The 15,538-nt window shown below is 42.5% G+C and overlaps 1 protein-coding gene across 3 annotated transcripts in view; it reads left to right on the top strand.

Moving 5' to 3' along the window:
• Window positions 1-15,538, top strand: part of Poc1b (POC1 centriolar protein B) — a 96,984-nt gene that overhangs the window by 39,743 nt on the left and 41,703 nt on the right. For all 3 annotated transcript variants that reach the window (XR_002821321.1, XM_023716320.1, XM_023716325.1), the window contains exons 5-9: window positions 5,231-5,338; window positions 5,458-5,573; window positions 7,586-7,719; window positions 9,522-9,590; window positions 10,611-10,760. Coding sequence is in view for 2 of the 3 variants with exons in the window: in XM_023716320.1 (XP_023572088.1) it covers window positions 5,231-5,338; window positions 5,458-5,573; window positions 7,586-7,719; window positions 9,522-9,590; window positions 10,611-10,760 (577 nt within the window). In the remaining variant the exon portion in view is untranslated. The remainder of the gene's footprint in view (window positions 1-5,230; window positions 5,339-5,457; window positions 5,574-7,585; window positions 7,720-9,521; window positions 9,591-10,610; window positions 10,761-15,538) is intronic.

Raw genomic sequence — 15,538 nt, 5'->3', positions numbered from 1 at the left:
CCTGGCAAGCACAAGGGCCTGAGTTCAATCCCCGGTTAAAAAAAAAAAAAAAAAAGAAGAGGAAGAGGAAGAAGAAGAAGAAGGGGGGGGGAGGGGGAAACTTGGAAAGCATGTTAAAAGAAGAGACAGCATGAAAGCAGTAGACAAGGTGTTTGAGATCTTCTCTGTTCTTTTTTTTTTCCATAATTTTATTGAGAATAGCAATGAGACAGTTTCAAATCAAATTGGTAGGACAGTTCCAATAATTAATACATTGCATACTGCCTTCCTGGTGGTTATTTGTTGTACAAGATGCAAATATGATATCCTACTTACAAACACTATTAGAACAAAACCCTCTATTCCTTGAATTAAGAGAATGTAGCTATATATCTATTCTAATCATTTTGAATACACAGATACAAAATGGTCATTCATCTGTATCCCCTTTTTTTGTTTAGTTTCATCATTTAAATATTACAGATGTGTGAACTCAGCAAAATATTCCAAAATAGTCCAGTAGTCTATAATAGTATTGGGTCTTGGGGCCCTGCCCCTTAGCTCAGTTCTTTAAGTGGCTGCTTCAACAAAGCAGTCAGGGTCAGGTTGCTGTGGTTCCATCCCCACAACTCCAGCCAGCCAAACCTGCCCTGAAGGCATTTGGAGCAAAAAAAAAAAAAAAATAGTATTGGGTCTTCCACTTGACTGGCAATGTCAGAGTTGTTGACCTGAGTCCCCTACAGCTCAACATAATAACATGGCTTTATTTCTTGTACTTTGCTTTTATGCTTTTATGCTGGGTGGTTAAGACCAAGATAAAGCAAGACCTATGCAACAAGTTGTCGTCAGTTTTTAATGGGGCATGTGGATGATAAATTATCTGTGAAGGCACTTCCATTCTGTCTGAATGAGGTGTCCTATTTTCAGTACATGGTGGCTCTCAGCTTGGGAAGTTACTGCTGACAGAGATGGGCTCTTTGTTGGTGATGTCACTTAAATTTTAATTCTCAACCCACTAATCCCTTTCTTACAAAAGCTTCACTACAGGGGCCGGGGAGATGGCTCAGTAGAATAAGCACTTGTCCAGCAAGTGCAAGGGCCTGAGTTCAATCCCCAGACCCCCCCCCAAAAAAAAAAAAAATAGTTTCACTATAGGTTGGTAAGATAAGTAATGTAAACCGTCTTGGATCATAGGGATAACACTGGAAAGTGGTAGAAAGAGAAGAAACAGAGTACTTTTTTAAAAAATACAGGGTACTTGGTTTGGAAGGAGTGTAGAATTGAATGAAACACCTAGCGCACAAGCCATGAGACTAAACTATTTGAATAAAAGGATAAAAAGAAACATTACTCTGTGTAGCACAGTTTGATCTTATAGTATTCTATGTGTGGTGGATTGACAAATGATGGCTAATGTATAACACCCAGCTGAACTGAACCAGCATGGTACTGGGTGGGGGAGGCCCACCTGAGGATTGATGTTGTCTGTAAGAGGCAGAACTGGAGAGGAAGAGGCACTCTCCAGAAGTGTGGGGAGCTGTTGGTTTTCCTGGAGGAGCTTGTCATGCTGGCTTTCCTGATGAACTCAGCTGCTGTCATCATTGAAGGAGTGCGGGACCTTACTGTCGCTGAGAGTGGCTACAGTTCCCTTTGGGGCAGCTCTGGTCCTCGCTTTTGAGCATCACTTTCTAGCTCTGAAGAAGATGGTAGTGCAGTGTTCAGTCACCTAGAGGAGCCTGTCACGTTGGCTTTCCTGAAGGAGCTTGACTGTTATCATCATCAGAGGAACTTGTGACCTCACTGTCACTGAGGATGGCTGTGGTACCTGGCAGGGGAGCTCGAGTCCTTACCTTGAGTATTGTTTCCTGGCTCCAGTGCAGATCCCTCAGCCTGCTAGCACAGATCCTTCATCCCACTGGCATAGACTTTCTAGCTTCCATCACTGACCTTTCCCAGCACAGGTCTGTGAAACAAGCCTGCATGAGGCATTGTCATGGGCTCTAGACCTCCAGTTGGACTCATGGCGGGGGTGGGGGGAACATTGTTAAAGGCTCTAGGTCTTCAGCTGGACTCATGCAGGACACTGCTGTGGAATTCCGACTCAGTTGGATTCTTTGATCTTTAGTATGTGGACAGGTTTCCTATAATCTTTTTACATATGACTTTGGGTGACTTACAAAATCATTTTATAAACTATGTGTCCTATATTAAATTGTCCCCTTTTGCCTTTTGGCTCTCTGAGCAGCACCATGGTGGTAGGCAAGAACAAGCACCTTACGAAAGGTGGCAGAAAAGGAGCCAAGAAGAAAGTGGTTGATCCATTTTCTAAAAAAGACTGGTATGATGTGAGGGTGCCAGCTATGTTCAACATAAGAAATATTGGAAAAACACTCATCACCGGAACCCAAGGAACCAAAATTGTATCTGATGGGCTCAAAGGTCGTGTGTTAGAAGTGAGCCTTGCTAATCTGCAGAATAATGAAGTTGGGGCCAGGGAGATGGCTCAGTAGAATAAGCACTTCCCTGGCAAGTGCAAGAGGCTGAGTTCAATCCCCAGTTTCGCAAAAAAAAAAAAAAGAATAATGAAGTTGCCTTTAGAAAATTCAAGCTAATTACTGAAGGTGTTCAGGGCAGAAGCTGCCTAACTTCCATGGTATGGACCTCACCTGGGACAAAATGTGTTCCATGGTCAAAAAATGGCAGACCATGATCAAAGCTCATGTTGATGTCAAGACTACCAATGGTTATTTGCTTCAACTGTTCTGTGCTGGCTTTACTAAAAAACGCAACAATCAGATACGGAAGACCTCTTACGCTCAGCACCAACAGGTCTGCCAGATCCGGAAGAAAATGATGGAAATCATGACCCGGGAGGTGCAGACAAATGACCTGAAGGAAGTGGTCAATAAACGGATTCCAGACAGTATTGGGAAAGACATAGCAAAGACTTGCCAACCTATCTACCCTCTTCATGATGTCTTTATCAGAAAAGTAAAAATGCTGCAGAAGCCCAAGTTTGAATTGGGAAAACTCATGGAGCCTCATGGTGAAGGTAGCAGCTCTGGAAAGACTGCCGGAGATGAGACTGGAGCTAAAGTTGAACGAACTGATGGATATGAACCACCAGTGCAAGAGTCCATTTAAGATCCAGATTTTTAATAGTGATAAAGTCCTATTTGTGATGAAAAAATAAATAAATAAATTGTCCCCTCTTGCAAACCCCCAAATTATAACATATTTGGTACCAGAGAGATGTGGTCATTGTTGTGGCTAAGCCTGACCATGTGCTTCAGGAGCTTTTGGGAATGGTTTGTGGGAAGAGTTTGGAAAGGTTTGGAGATGTTACCAGAAAAAATAGAACTGGAATACCGTAGGCTGTTCTATATGGGAGAGTCTGCTCAGATCTCAGAAAACCAAAATGCTGATAGAAACCCTGCAGGCGAAGACCAGGTTCAGGAGATTTCTACTACAAAGGACTGCATTGGTTGTTAGACTCACTGATACATGTTATGGCTTGGCAGAAAGTTTGTCTGCAATTTTGTTCATGTCCAGACATTCCTAAGACTGAGATTAAGGTAAAGTAGCAGACTAATCTGGCAAAAGAAATTTCAAGGCAGTCTAATGCTGAGCCAGGGACATGGCTATTGTTGGGGGCTTTTAGCCAGATTCTGTGTTGAGAATCAAGAGCAAAGAGCCCAGTAGGATGGTTTAAAATGTGAGTTTGGCCAGAAAGGAAGCTCTAGTAAAGCTGTGGGCTGTAAGAATAGAGCTAAGGAGATTTCAATTGCTGAGCAGAACAGGAGAATATAAAAGCTGGCCTGAGAATATGACAAGAAACAGCAAATCTCTACCCTTGTAGCCTCAAAACTGCAACAGGGAAGGACTGCTTTGAGGAAAAAGTTGCGGAGCATTATGTTCCAGAATGGCAGCTGTACCGGGTTCCGGAATGGCAGCAGCATAGATAATTTGCTCTGCAGAATCAGGTTCAGAGTGCTCAACAATCCAGGCTTTCAATTCCTACAGCCAAACAAGAAGAAAGCCTGGCTACTGCTCCAGCTGGCAGCAGACTTTGGCAGTATAATAGTGTACTAGTATGGTACTAGTTTTAGGTGCTTGGAGAATGCAGGAGTCGTGTGGAGTTACGATGACTTCCTTCCCAATTTCAGAAGAAGGCCAAAGAGGCCAGGCAGTGTGCTCCTTAGAGGGCAGGGTGTGAAGTTATGAGGATGATGCCAGAGATGCAGTGGAGACCCCAGAAGTTTGAAGAAGCCAGGAACATGGATTCTCTACGGAAAACTGCAAGGAACAAGCAAAGCAGGCCTAAGAGAAAAGCCATGGAAGCTACAACCACCAAAAGTACCATGGAGGCAGAGCCACATGGTGCACACAATTTGCCACAGATTGCCTCAGATGTTGCATGTGGAACTACAGGACTTTATGTTTGTTCTGCTTGATTTTAGACTTGCTTTGGTCTCAATGCTTTGTATCCCATTTTTACCTTTTAGAATGGTAATGTCTTGTGTCATTGCATGTTGGGAGTGTTTAAGTTTTTATTTGTACAGGGACTCACAGCTAAGAGTTTGTCTTAGATCTTGGAGGAGACTTGAGACTTGGACTTTTTAGCAATGCTGAAACTATTGGGACTTCAGCAGTTCTTCCAGATGAGCTAAAATGCCTTTTGCATCAAGGAATGTGCTGAGTCCTTAGGGAGACCAGAGGCAGAATGTTGGGATTTGTGTTGAGATATCCCCCCAAAGCGTCATACAGCCGTGGGGCAGGCCTGTAGAGTTTGTGATTGATTCATGGCTCAATGCTGTGATTAGGGGTATGAGTGCTACACCCGGCCTGGGGCAGGTAGCCTGCATAAAATGTGAGGGAAGGAGAGAGGCTTGCTCTCAGCTCCTCCCTTTTTGCTCTTGTTGCTTTGCTGTTCTCTGCTGCTGTGAACTGTTGCCCTCTGCCATGTGCCACTCTGCCTTGGAGCCAGCTGATTATAGACAGAAACCTCCACCAACTGTAAGCTAAATAACCTTTTCTTCCTTAACTTTGAGTGTCAGGTATTTTGTCCCAACAACAAGAAAAAAGTAACCAAGACACTTGGTAACTTCCTGTGATGAAGATGACTTGGCTGCGTGGTTTGGTAGCAGTGGCCTCTAATAGTGTGTGCAGCCTGCTGTGTGTGGCGTGGAGGTGCAGGTGATGGCTGGCAGGAGCTTTGCACAAGTGCAATTCTCTTTCTTCTGATTTCCAGATTTTCACCTGATGGAAGACTAATTGTGTCGTGTAGTGAGGATAAAACTGTTAAAATTTGGGATACCACAAATAAGCAGTGTGTTAATAACTTCTCAGACTCCGTAGGGTAAGTCCAGTGTTCTTGTACATCTGTATGTGTCAGTCTGCTAAGCAGACATTTCATTGTAGCAGTTTAAATAGAGTACTGCAGTTGCTACAGTAGGCCATCTTACTGCTTCTTTGTAGGTTTGCAAATTACGTGGACTTTAACCCAGATGGTACATGTATAGCCTCAGCAGGATCTGATCACACGGTGAAAATCTGGGATATAAGAGTGAACAGATTATTGCAGCACTATCAAGGTAACACCTCCTCTCACAAGTAACTTCAGTCATTGAATGGCTGCTCTGGAAAAGGCTGACTGTCCTTAGTGCTGTGGTTTGGTTCTTTCTGGGGACAGGAGCTGCATTCAGGCTGACTAGAGGGGACAGGGAGGCAAAGCAGCTTTAAGGATGAGCAGAGGGCTGCAGAAGCAGTTACTGTGGGACCTTCAGACTGGTGGTCTGCACTGCAAAGTAACTCAAAAGTAGAAATCTTCTCTGAGTTCTAAATTACAAAGAGTTACATGAGGGCTGGGGAAATGGCTCAGGAGAATAAGCACTTCCCTGGCAAGCGCAAGGGCCTGAGTTCAATGCCCGGTTCCACCAAAAAGAAAGAAAAAGAAACCTACATTTGCCAGGGAGATGTCTCAGTGGAATAAGCGCTTCCCTGGCAGGCGCAAGGGCCTGAGTTCAATCCCCGGTTCTGCCAAAAAAAAAAAAGAAAAAAGAAAGAAAGAAAAAAGAAAAAAAGCCCAGCAAAATACAAAGAGTTACATGAACCTAAGTAAATGTTAACACTGCTAAAAAATACAAAAAACAAAAAACTTACCATGCCTATGACTCTATATTGAAACTAAAAGAAGAGTAAACTGGTTTTCTTGGTTTATATTTGGATTTATATTAAATTACTGTTGCTGTTTCACTTGACTTTAATAATAGCTACCACTTCAGTGTTTACTGTGCAGCTGATGCTGTGCCAATTCATTCCTCAGAACATTTTTAATACAGATCATTATTACCCTCATTATAAAAATAAAGAAACTGAGACTAAGGAGGGTAACTTGCTCAAACAATTGCCAGAACTGATTTAGGTCTTTCTGCTCACAGCAGTGCGAGGAGAAGCAAACTTGCTCTCTGCACTGTACTGCCTCCTGTTGGAGGATGCTGTCCAGAAACAAGTTCTCAGGTGCAGTGACCAGGATGCCCACGCTCTTCACACGTCTCCACAGCTGTCGCTTCTCACTCCCAAGTCCCTAATTTCTTACTGCATTTGAGGCCAGGTCATATACCTTATATGAGCTGGTAGTAATTGACTCTTGATTGCATTGGTAATATACCCAAAGACTTTATGCTTACATGGTCAGTAAGATCATCTTTACGTGACAGTCTTACTTTTAAAGTCATTCTGTCTCATTTACAGCAAGCAAGATAGTGCCAAAGTATTTATTCATTTTAGTGAGCCATTGTCTCTAATTGATTATAATTCTCAAAGTAATTGCTAGCCATGTTGTTACATTGAGCTGTAGGGGACTCAGGTCAACAACTTCTGACATTGCCAGTCAAGCGGAGGACCCAATAATATTATGGGCTACTGGACTATTTTGGAATATTTTGCTGAGTTCCCACACCTATAATATTTAAATGGTGGAACTAAACAAAAAAAGGGAATACAGATGAATGACCATTTTGTATCTGTGTATTCAAAATGATTAGAATAGATATATAGGTATATTCTCTTAATTCAAGGAATAGAGGGATTTGTTCTAATAGTGTTTGTAAATAGGATATCATATCTGCATCATGTACAATATGCAATGTGTTAATTATTGTAACTATCCTACCAATTTGATTTGAAACTGTCTCATTACTATTTGTTTCTCAATAAAATTATAGAAAAAAAGTAATTGCTGGGCTGGTGAGATGGCTCAGTGGTCTAAAGCACCTACTTAGAACAAGCTTAGCAAAGCACAGGGACCACGGTTCAATCCCCAGCACCACATGCCAGCCAGCCCCACCCCCTGGTGGGCTGAGCTGGCCACACACACACACACACACACACACAAATAAATAAATAAAAATTAAAAAAAAAGAAAAAAAGTAATTGCTAATGAGACAAAGGTGCATCTTTTAGAATTAAGAATTGTTCTCCAAAGGAAAGAAAAACACTGAAGATTATAAAAAAAAAAAAAGTTATATTGAGGCACTCTATCGAATATCATGTAATAAGTAAATAGTTGTTGTTTGAATTTTTGCCTTTGTTTTCTGCAATTTAGTTCACAGTGGTGGAGTTAATTGTATATCATTCCATCCTTCGGGTAATTACCTCCTCACGGCCTCTTCAGATGGAACACTTAAGCTTCTGGATCTCTTAGAAGGAAGACTCATATACACGCTTCAAGGACATACGGTACTAAGACTAAGGATTTTACTTTTTAAATAATATATATTTAGAGTTTGACCCATTTTATGATATGCCTTTATTATTTTCCAGGTGTAGCACAAATTGCTGCTAGCACTAAAACTTTTTACTTTGAGGACTGTTTCTAAGCTATTTTGTCAAAATCAGTGGCCATTAATTAAACAGTGCTGTCTTCTTCAGTATGTGGCACCGGCTGACGGGTGAAACAGTGGTGATAGGCTTATTTATTACTTCTGATTTCCCTCGTGCTAAGGCTGTCGCAGTGGCTCTCACACAGCTGCTCACTCCATTTGCTAATTTGAAAAGAAATGTGGTGAGCATGGCCCAGCACCCCTCACGTCCTGCCTTGGCGGTGAGCCTGTCCTTGCTGTTTTCCTCGGGTGCCGCTTAGGCAGAGGCTTGCCTTCCTCCATGATTGCACTCAAGCCTGACTCATTCTGTGTGTCACTTCTAGAGAACCCATTTACTTTAGAGGTAAAAGCCATATTTCTCTACAACCTTTTATTGGTAAGAAAGCTGTCACCGTGGCCTATGTGCCTTAATTCTTTGTAATATTTCTCAGCTGCCTTAGAGCCAAGTGGGGCAGGCAAAGTGAGACTTTTTTGTATATATGATCTATATAAAGTATTCCTCCTTTGTGGGTAGTCAACCTGCTTTGAATTTTTAGAACATATTTTCGTAACATACTCGCCTAGTATATGCTGCTTCTATCTAGAAATAGATGGACTCTGTGGTCTAGAAGAGAAGGGGCTCTCTCTGCCTTTGTGTATCCTGCCTGGTCTCCTGCTTTGCTTTATCGCTTGTTCTGCAGCCCTGGAAGGCGAAGCAGAAGTAGACTCTCCAGCTCAGATATATGCACACATATAGACTGAGTGTGAATAAACACAGCCAGGAAGAATGGCCAAGGATTGAAATATCCATGAAAGAAGTACAAAGCAATAGGAAAAAAAAACTATACACAAAAGAAACTTTTCAGGGTAGACATGAAGCTGTTACAAAGCTACAATAACCCAAAGCCACAGGACGATCTACTTGAAAAATTTGGAATGTTTTCCCCGTAGGTTAAGGATACATTTTAAAAATAAACAATATATTAGTATTTTTAGGATGAGAGTAATCCCTCCTATCTTGACTGAAAAAACTAGCCTACAGGCTGTTCATCTTGTGACTGTGCCAAGTACAAGGCCACAGTGAATCTCTCAGTTGAATTTCAGGTTCTGTCATCTCTCACCTAGATAATTATTGTGACTTCCTAACTGGCCTCCAAGCATTCATTTTTACTGCAGTTTGTCATTCTCATGATTGTGGTTTTCAGCAGTCACAGCGTTCCTCTGGTGCCAGCTCCTACAAGTCGACCGGCACACTCACTGTTGGCCCTCAGGCGGGGAGTGCAGTGGAGGTCACCATGCCCACAGCGGCCTCTGGGCAGTGTTGCCCCCTTTGCCACACATGGACCTACCAGTCCCTGCCAGTGCCTAGCTGGCAGGGTGCAGAAAGCCAGAAATATTACCCATTTCTCTGTGTACAAATTTGTCTTTAAAGAGGAAAAAAATGATTTTCTTTCTGAATTTTAGTACAGGTATCTTTTTTGGTTAAACACCTGTGTGTTCTAATACAATCGGGTTGACTCTGTCTTTACCAGCATTCGTTGCCAGCACCTAGATGTGTTCTGTCAGTCTTACTGCATAAATAGTTGGTAAAAGTTAGGATGAAAAGTTGATACTTACAGTCCTGATGGCCATGAGAAAACACCTCCAAGCACTTGTGTTTTGTCTCCCCTTTTTTCTTAGGGCCCTGTCTTTAGTGTTTCATTTTCAAAAAGTGGAGAGCTGTTTTCATCAGGAGGTGCGGATACACAGGTTTGTACACCTTTCAACTCCCTCTCTGATTTGAAACCTAAAGGAATCTTTGACCTCAGCTATGATTTTTATAACCGTAACCAGCTAGCTTATGTATGTTAAGATGATTATCAATGGGTTTATATTTTAATTTAGTGACAGGAATTCTGCTGTCTGATAGCAGAAATACTTTCAGTTCCAATAGTTTTTAATTAGGTAATTATTTTCTTTTGTTCATTTTTACACTGAATTATACATGAAACTCACACTTACTCAATGAGGGGAGTGGCTCTTTTATTCCTTCAAATAAAGGAATTATTTCCTTTATCAGTATGTCTTCTTTCTTCAAATGTTAAGCTTCTTGTAGATGGTCCATTATTTGAGGCAAATGGGCATTTACTTGAAATGAGCCAGATTTATGTTATGTATTTATTCATTCTTTGTTTTTGCAATGCTGGGGATTAAACCCAGGCCCTTGGTACTGAGCTACATCCCAGAGCTTGTGGTGGTGGTGGTGGTGGTGGTGGTGGTAGTAGTAGCAGTAGCAGTAGCAGTAGCAGTAGCAGTAGTAGTAGCTGTAGTAGTAGTAGTAGTAGTAGTAGTAGTAGTAGTAGCTGTAGTAGTAGTAGTAGTAGTCATATTTTTATTATTATATTTTGAGACAGGGTCTTTGGGCTTCAATTGGCATTCCTCGTGTCTCAGCCTCCTAGAGTGCTCAAATTTCACAGATTTATTAAATAAAGTGATGATCAGCCCCCATGTGGTAGTGCATACCTATCATCCCAGCTGCTCTGTAGGCTGAGGCAAGAGGACCATAGATTTAAGGCGAGCCTGGGTGGGCAGTATAGCAAAAATCTATCTTAAAAAAAGACTGAGGATGAGCTTGGTGGCAGTGCGCCCTAATGACACTACTGAAATGTGTGTGTTCATGTGTAACCTTTCTGACTTTTTTGAGGGGTGAGTCTATTCATTTTTTAAAGTCTCATTTCTGTTGTTTGTACATGCAAGTCAGTAAATGCCAATGTCATGAACTTTTCATAGGTCTTATTATGGAGGACTAACTTTGATACATTGCAAAGTAAAGATCTTAAGAGAAATCTCAAAAGACTGCATTTTGATTCGTCACCACACCTTCTTGATATCTATCCAAGAACACCACATCCCCACGAGGGAAAAATTGAGACTATCGAAGTGAGTATTTTGTACTTACTTGTCCTACTTTCTATAAACCGTATGGGCTGTGAAAAGTCTATAAAACCTAGTCCTGCCCTAAAACAGGAGCACCTGGATAAAGTCAGTTGTTTCCACTAATAAAATGAAACTATGTGCATACGGTAGTATGTAATAATGTTAAAAGGCTCTTATATCCACTTCTTGGAAGCCTAGAAGTAAAGCTCAGAAATTGTGTTAACAGTAATTGGAAATAAGAAATTAAATTAAAGGCCTCCAGTGACTCCAAATTCTGTACCAGCTTCATAGTCTAGCTTTTTAGGGTGCTCACATATGAATATCATGAACAGTACTAAAGGGCAAGGACTTTTACTGTAGTTATTGCAGAGAGTATCTTGAAATCCTTTTATAGCAAAAAACTATTCTTATGAACAGTAAAAGGATTTAGGCATTAAACTAATAACTAGGACTTTCATGTCATACATACATTTTTAGATATATTATGTATTTGATTATAGGAATTTTATGGTTTGCTTTGTTTTTGTGGCACTGGGAGTTGAACCCAGGGCCTTCATGTTGCGCTGTCCCCCAGGTCTTTCCTTCCACCCCTTTCCTTGAGGACAGGCATTGCTAAGTCACTGAGCTGCCTGCTCAGGTCTCGCACTTGCATCCTTCCTTCTCTGGGTCCTGGAGAGCTGGAACATAGGCCCGTGCTGCTGTGCCCTGCTCAGCCCTGGGCTTTTTTTGGCACGTTCCTTTAGGTCTTGTAGATTTAGGTGTCCTCTCCTCAGGGAAATCCATCTTTGCTAGGCATTTAGCTGCTGTTAGCCTGTTTTTGTTGGATTCTTCTGAAATCCTTTCCTAAGAACTGATGGGAGAAATTCTTCTTACCTAGCTAGCTGACACTCTTAAATCACTGCAGAGCCCTTCTGTGCTTTCAGAAGGGACATGAGCTCTGAGGCATCTCCTGGGGAGGGCATGCGGCCTCCGAGCTGCCCAGGTGCTGTCCAAGACCTGCTTCCTGGGCGCTCCATGTTGCTCCCAGTCCCTTCTCTAAGCTTGTTTTCTTTTGTCCTGGTCTTTGTCTTGGCTCTCTGTGTATTAGGTGTTTTTTTTCCTCTTTTCTTTTATGTTGTTTGGCTGTTTTTACATTTTTGTTTAATCCAGCCATATCTTGGGATTTCTGTTACAGTTTCTTTCTTGGTAGTGCTCATTTTCAATTCTTGGCTGTAATTTTTATCATTTCTTACTCTACTTCTGTACTTCTAAAGTAGCAGCCCTTGTGCTTTACTATTTCCTCATGCTTCTTCTTGTATCTTCACTTTTTCTTTTATCCTTTTAAGAAGGCATATAACATTGTTGATCTCATGTGATCGCATATGTTCATAAAAAATAAATGTGAAATACATTTTAACTTGATTATTTCTTTCTTGTGTTACCAAAGCTGGTGTTTTCCCCTGCACGCTTGGTATGCTTTTATTTTCGCACTTCCGTTGCATGGCAGGCTTCATCAGGAGAAGAGGTCCTGCCGCCTTGTCACCCGCTCAGGCCCGTGCCAGAGCACAGGTCACAGAGCTGCCGGCCAAGCCTGGCCACCTCCTTGGTCAGGGGTATTTCCATGATACCAGGCTCCCTCCGCACAGAAACAAAAGCCATTTTCTCTGACTTACCGTCTGCAACAGCTCAGTTAAGAGAGCCAGACCTTCTTTGAAATGTCAACAAGCTGTCTAAGTAGCTCTAGTCTGACTGGACAGCCAGGAAACCGTAAAACCAACTGGGTCACTTTGTCTTGCGAGGTCAGGCTGACCCAGGCCACTCAAAGCCTCGCGGTTGTAGTTTTCACATGTACTCTTAGGTCCAATGAAAGCAGCCTTTTCAGCATGGAATTAGAGTTCTGTTACACTGCACAGAGTGCTGAGCATTGTTGCTGACTTCTTTGTGGCCTTGAGGAGGGAACTCAGTTTAAGTGATCTCTAAGCTTTGTGGTTGCATAACTAGATGCACAGTGTGACTTACTTTTATAAAACACTACCAGGGGCTGGTGAGATGGCTCAGTGGTCTAAAGCACCTACTTAGAACAAGCTTAGCAAATCACAGGGACTGAGGTTCAATCCCCCAGCACCACATGCCAGCCAGCCCCGCCCCCTGGTGGGCTGAGCTGGCCACACACATAAATAAATAAATAAAATAAAGATTAAAAAAAAAAAAAAAAAAAAAAAAAAAAAAAAAAAAAAAAAAAAAAAAAAAAAACACTACCAGATCCCATGATATGAAGTACAAGAGAGAAAGATTCTTTGTTTGAATAACCAACTGTTCAGTTTTTTAAAATCTCATTATAAAGCAAGGTACAAAGTTTTAACATGTTCTTGCAGCTTAAACCACTAATAGACCTAGTCACATGTATCAGTGTTTAAGGAAGGTGATCTCACATATGCTATTTTGGAAATGTTTAAAAACTGCAAAAACTTTTTTTTTTTGGTGGTACCAGCGAGTGAACTCAGGACCCTGCACTTGCTAGGCAGGCGCTTATTCTATTGAGCTATCTCCCTGGCCCACTTAAGTATTCATGATTTAAAGAAAGTGAATATCAATAAAATCTGTGGAATACATAACATCTTGGTGATTTTTTTCTTTTTCTTTGTCTTTTTGTGGTAACATGAGCACTTGATCTTGAACTTGAAGCAAGATAGTGGGCCTGTGATTTCTGTCTCATGTTTTCTGGAAGGCTCACTTGAGCTTTGAGTCTCATCTTCTGGATGAAACTCTTCGATGTTTTGCCACCCACTCGCCAGCCTTAAGTGCTTTGCTTGTTCGGCGGTGGACAGTCCTTCAGAGTCCCGCCGGCTTGATGCGCATCTAGAATTCCTGCGCAGTGGAGCAGATGACGCCAGACTAGCAGGCCGCGTGCAGCAAGGTGCGAGGTGCTGACCGGCTTTGGGGGCAGGCCCTCCGGGGTCCTCTCTGCTGGGCCGGCTCTGTGCCTGCTGTCTCGGCTGGCTCCTGGCCTGAGCACTGTGTCTGAAATAAAAACCCTAAAATCAGGAATACCCTCTTCCTCTCCTCCTCCTCCTTTCCTTTGGAAGAAGCTCAGTGTTTGCACAAGAGGTCTTGACCCAGCCCAGCTGTCCCCTGTGTGTCGCTGGTTTGTGCTGACTCTTTTTCTTCATGGTGTCACAGCTGAATGCACTGTCCCAGCCCAGAGCAAAGGAGCTTTGCTTTCAGAAGGACAATGTAGTGCACGTGCAGGTATTTTTCTGCTGTGCAGTGCTTTTCCTTTTGCATATTTGAAGAAGACATTAAAGCTTCTCAGGGAGAGTGATAGATCTTGGTGACAGTAAGGCATTAAAGCAGTTACTTCAGGGGATTTGCAGAATATTACAAGAAAGGATACTAGATAAATAGAGTTTATTAATTAAAAAATTGCCTTGATGGTTTTCAGTTTTATAATGGCCATTAAGATTATCTGAACCTACAAATTTGTACGTGAAATTTTATGTCACTCAGCAGAAACCTGTCCTTTAACTTAACCAAATATTTGTATATTAATAATTTATGGGGGCTGGGTAGAATAAGCGCTTGCCTGGCAAGCACAAGGGGGCCTGAGTTCAATCCCCAGTTCTGCAAAATAAAGAAAGTCTGGTCATGATTTACTGTGAAAAACTACAACTAGTCTTAGATATGTTTTTTTTCTCAGTCGTCTAATGAAATTTAAAACATTTCCATTTTGGATAAAAATGATATTTTGTATTTTAATTCTGAGATATATGCTTATACTGGGGCCGGGGAGATGGCTCAGTGGAACAAGCGCTTCCCCAGCAAGCGCAAGGGCCTGAGTTCAATCCCCGGTTCTGTACAAACAACTTCTTACAAGATATATGCTTATACTGTTTCAGGCCTCAATAAGTGGCCTATAACGAGTACTTAATTATATGTAAATGTTTTACATAAACTATTTAATATTTTTAGATTCCTGTATATGTACTATTTTTATCCACCTGAGAAACTGAGGCATCTCTAGCAAGTGTGGGCACTAGAATTTTAACCCAGGCACTCTGCTTGATTCTACATTTTTAACCACTTCGATGTAATACTGTATGTCAGTACAACAAAAATTAAATTCCACCCAGTCAACAATTCAAGTACATTTTACAGAACAGCGGTGAACAAGAAGGGCATGTCCCGCCCTCCGCACCTGCAGCGGCGGTGCGCGGGTAGCGCAGCCGCTCACTCGGGTGGTGGCCCCCCAGCACGGCCGGCCCTCATCCCGGAGCCCCAGCTTTGGAACCCCCTGCACCCCACCCCACCCCCGTAGCACCTGAGAACCTGCCGGCCTGAGCTAGCCCACACACTGCTGCAACCGAGCCACCACGCGTGACAGCTGCCCCTTGGTTAGGGGTTTCCGTGCATACAGAGGACCAAGGGTTCTTGCAGATGAGAGGTTTTTGTATATGCTTTCCTTGCCATTTAGATTTTTTTTAAAGCAGTTCCAATTTCAGAGGGTGAAACTGCATTTTACTTTCATTGGTAAACATTTTCATACCTACACTAGGTGGCAGTAGATCCAAAAGAAAAAAATGTCCTCCGCTGCCTGGACCGCTAGCCTAAGATCGTAGCAACAGGAAGTTGCCCCAGGTGCTTTGGGGTCGGTGTGCTTTTGGCTTAAACTCCAGACCCTGCACTCACCGGGTAGGAGGAAGCGGCTGTGCTCGCGGTCCGCGCTGTGGGGCAGCCGGAAGGCGGCTGAGCGCCAGCCCAGGGTCCCCCCTCGCCCGCTCCGCGCCCGCTGCCAGGCCCGGAGC

Source organism: Octodon degus, unplaced genomic scaffold (assembly GCF_000260255.1).
Source record: "Octodon degus isolate 3935 unplaced genomic scaffold, OctDeg1.0 scaffold00004, whole genome shotgun sequence".
Lineage (NCBI taxonomy): Eukaryota > Metazoa > Chordata > Mammalia > Rodentia > Octodontidae > Octodon > Octodon degus.
This window is presented reverse-complemented; position numbering and strand designations above follow the sequence as displayed.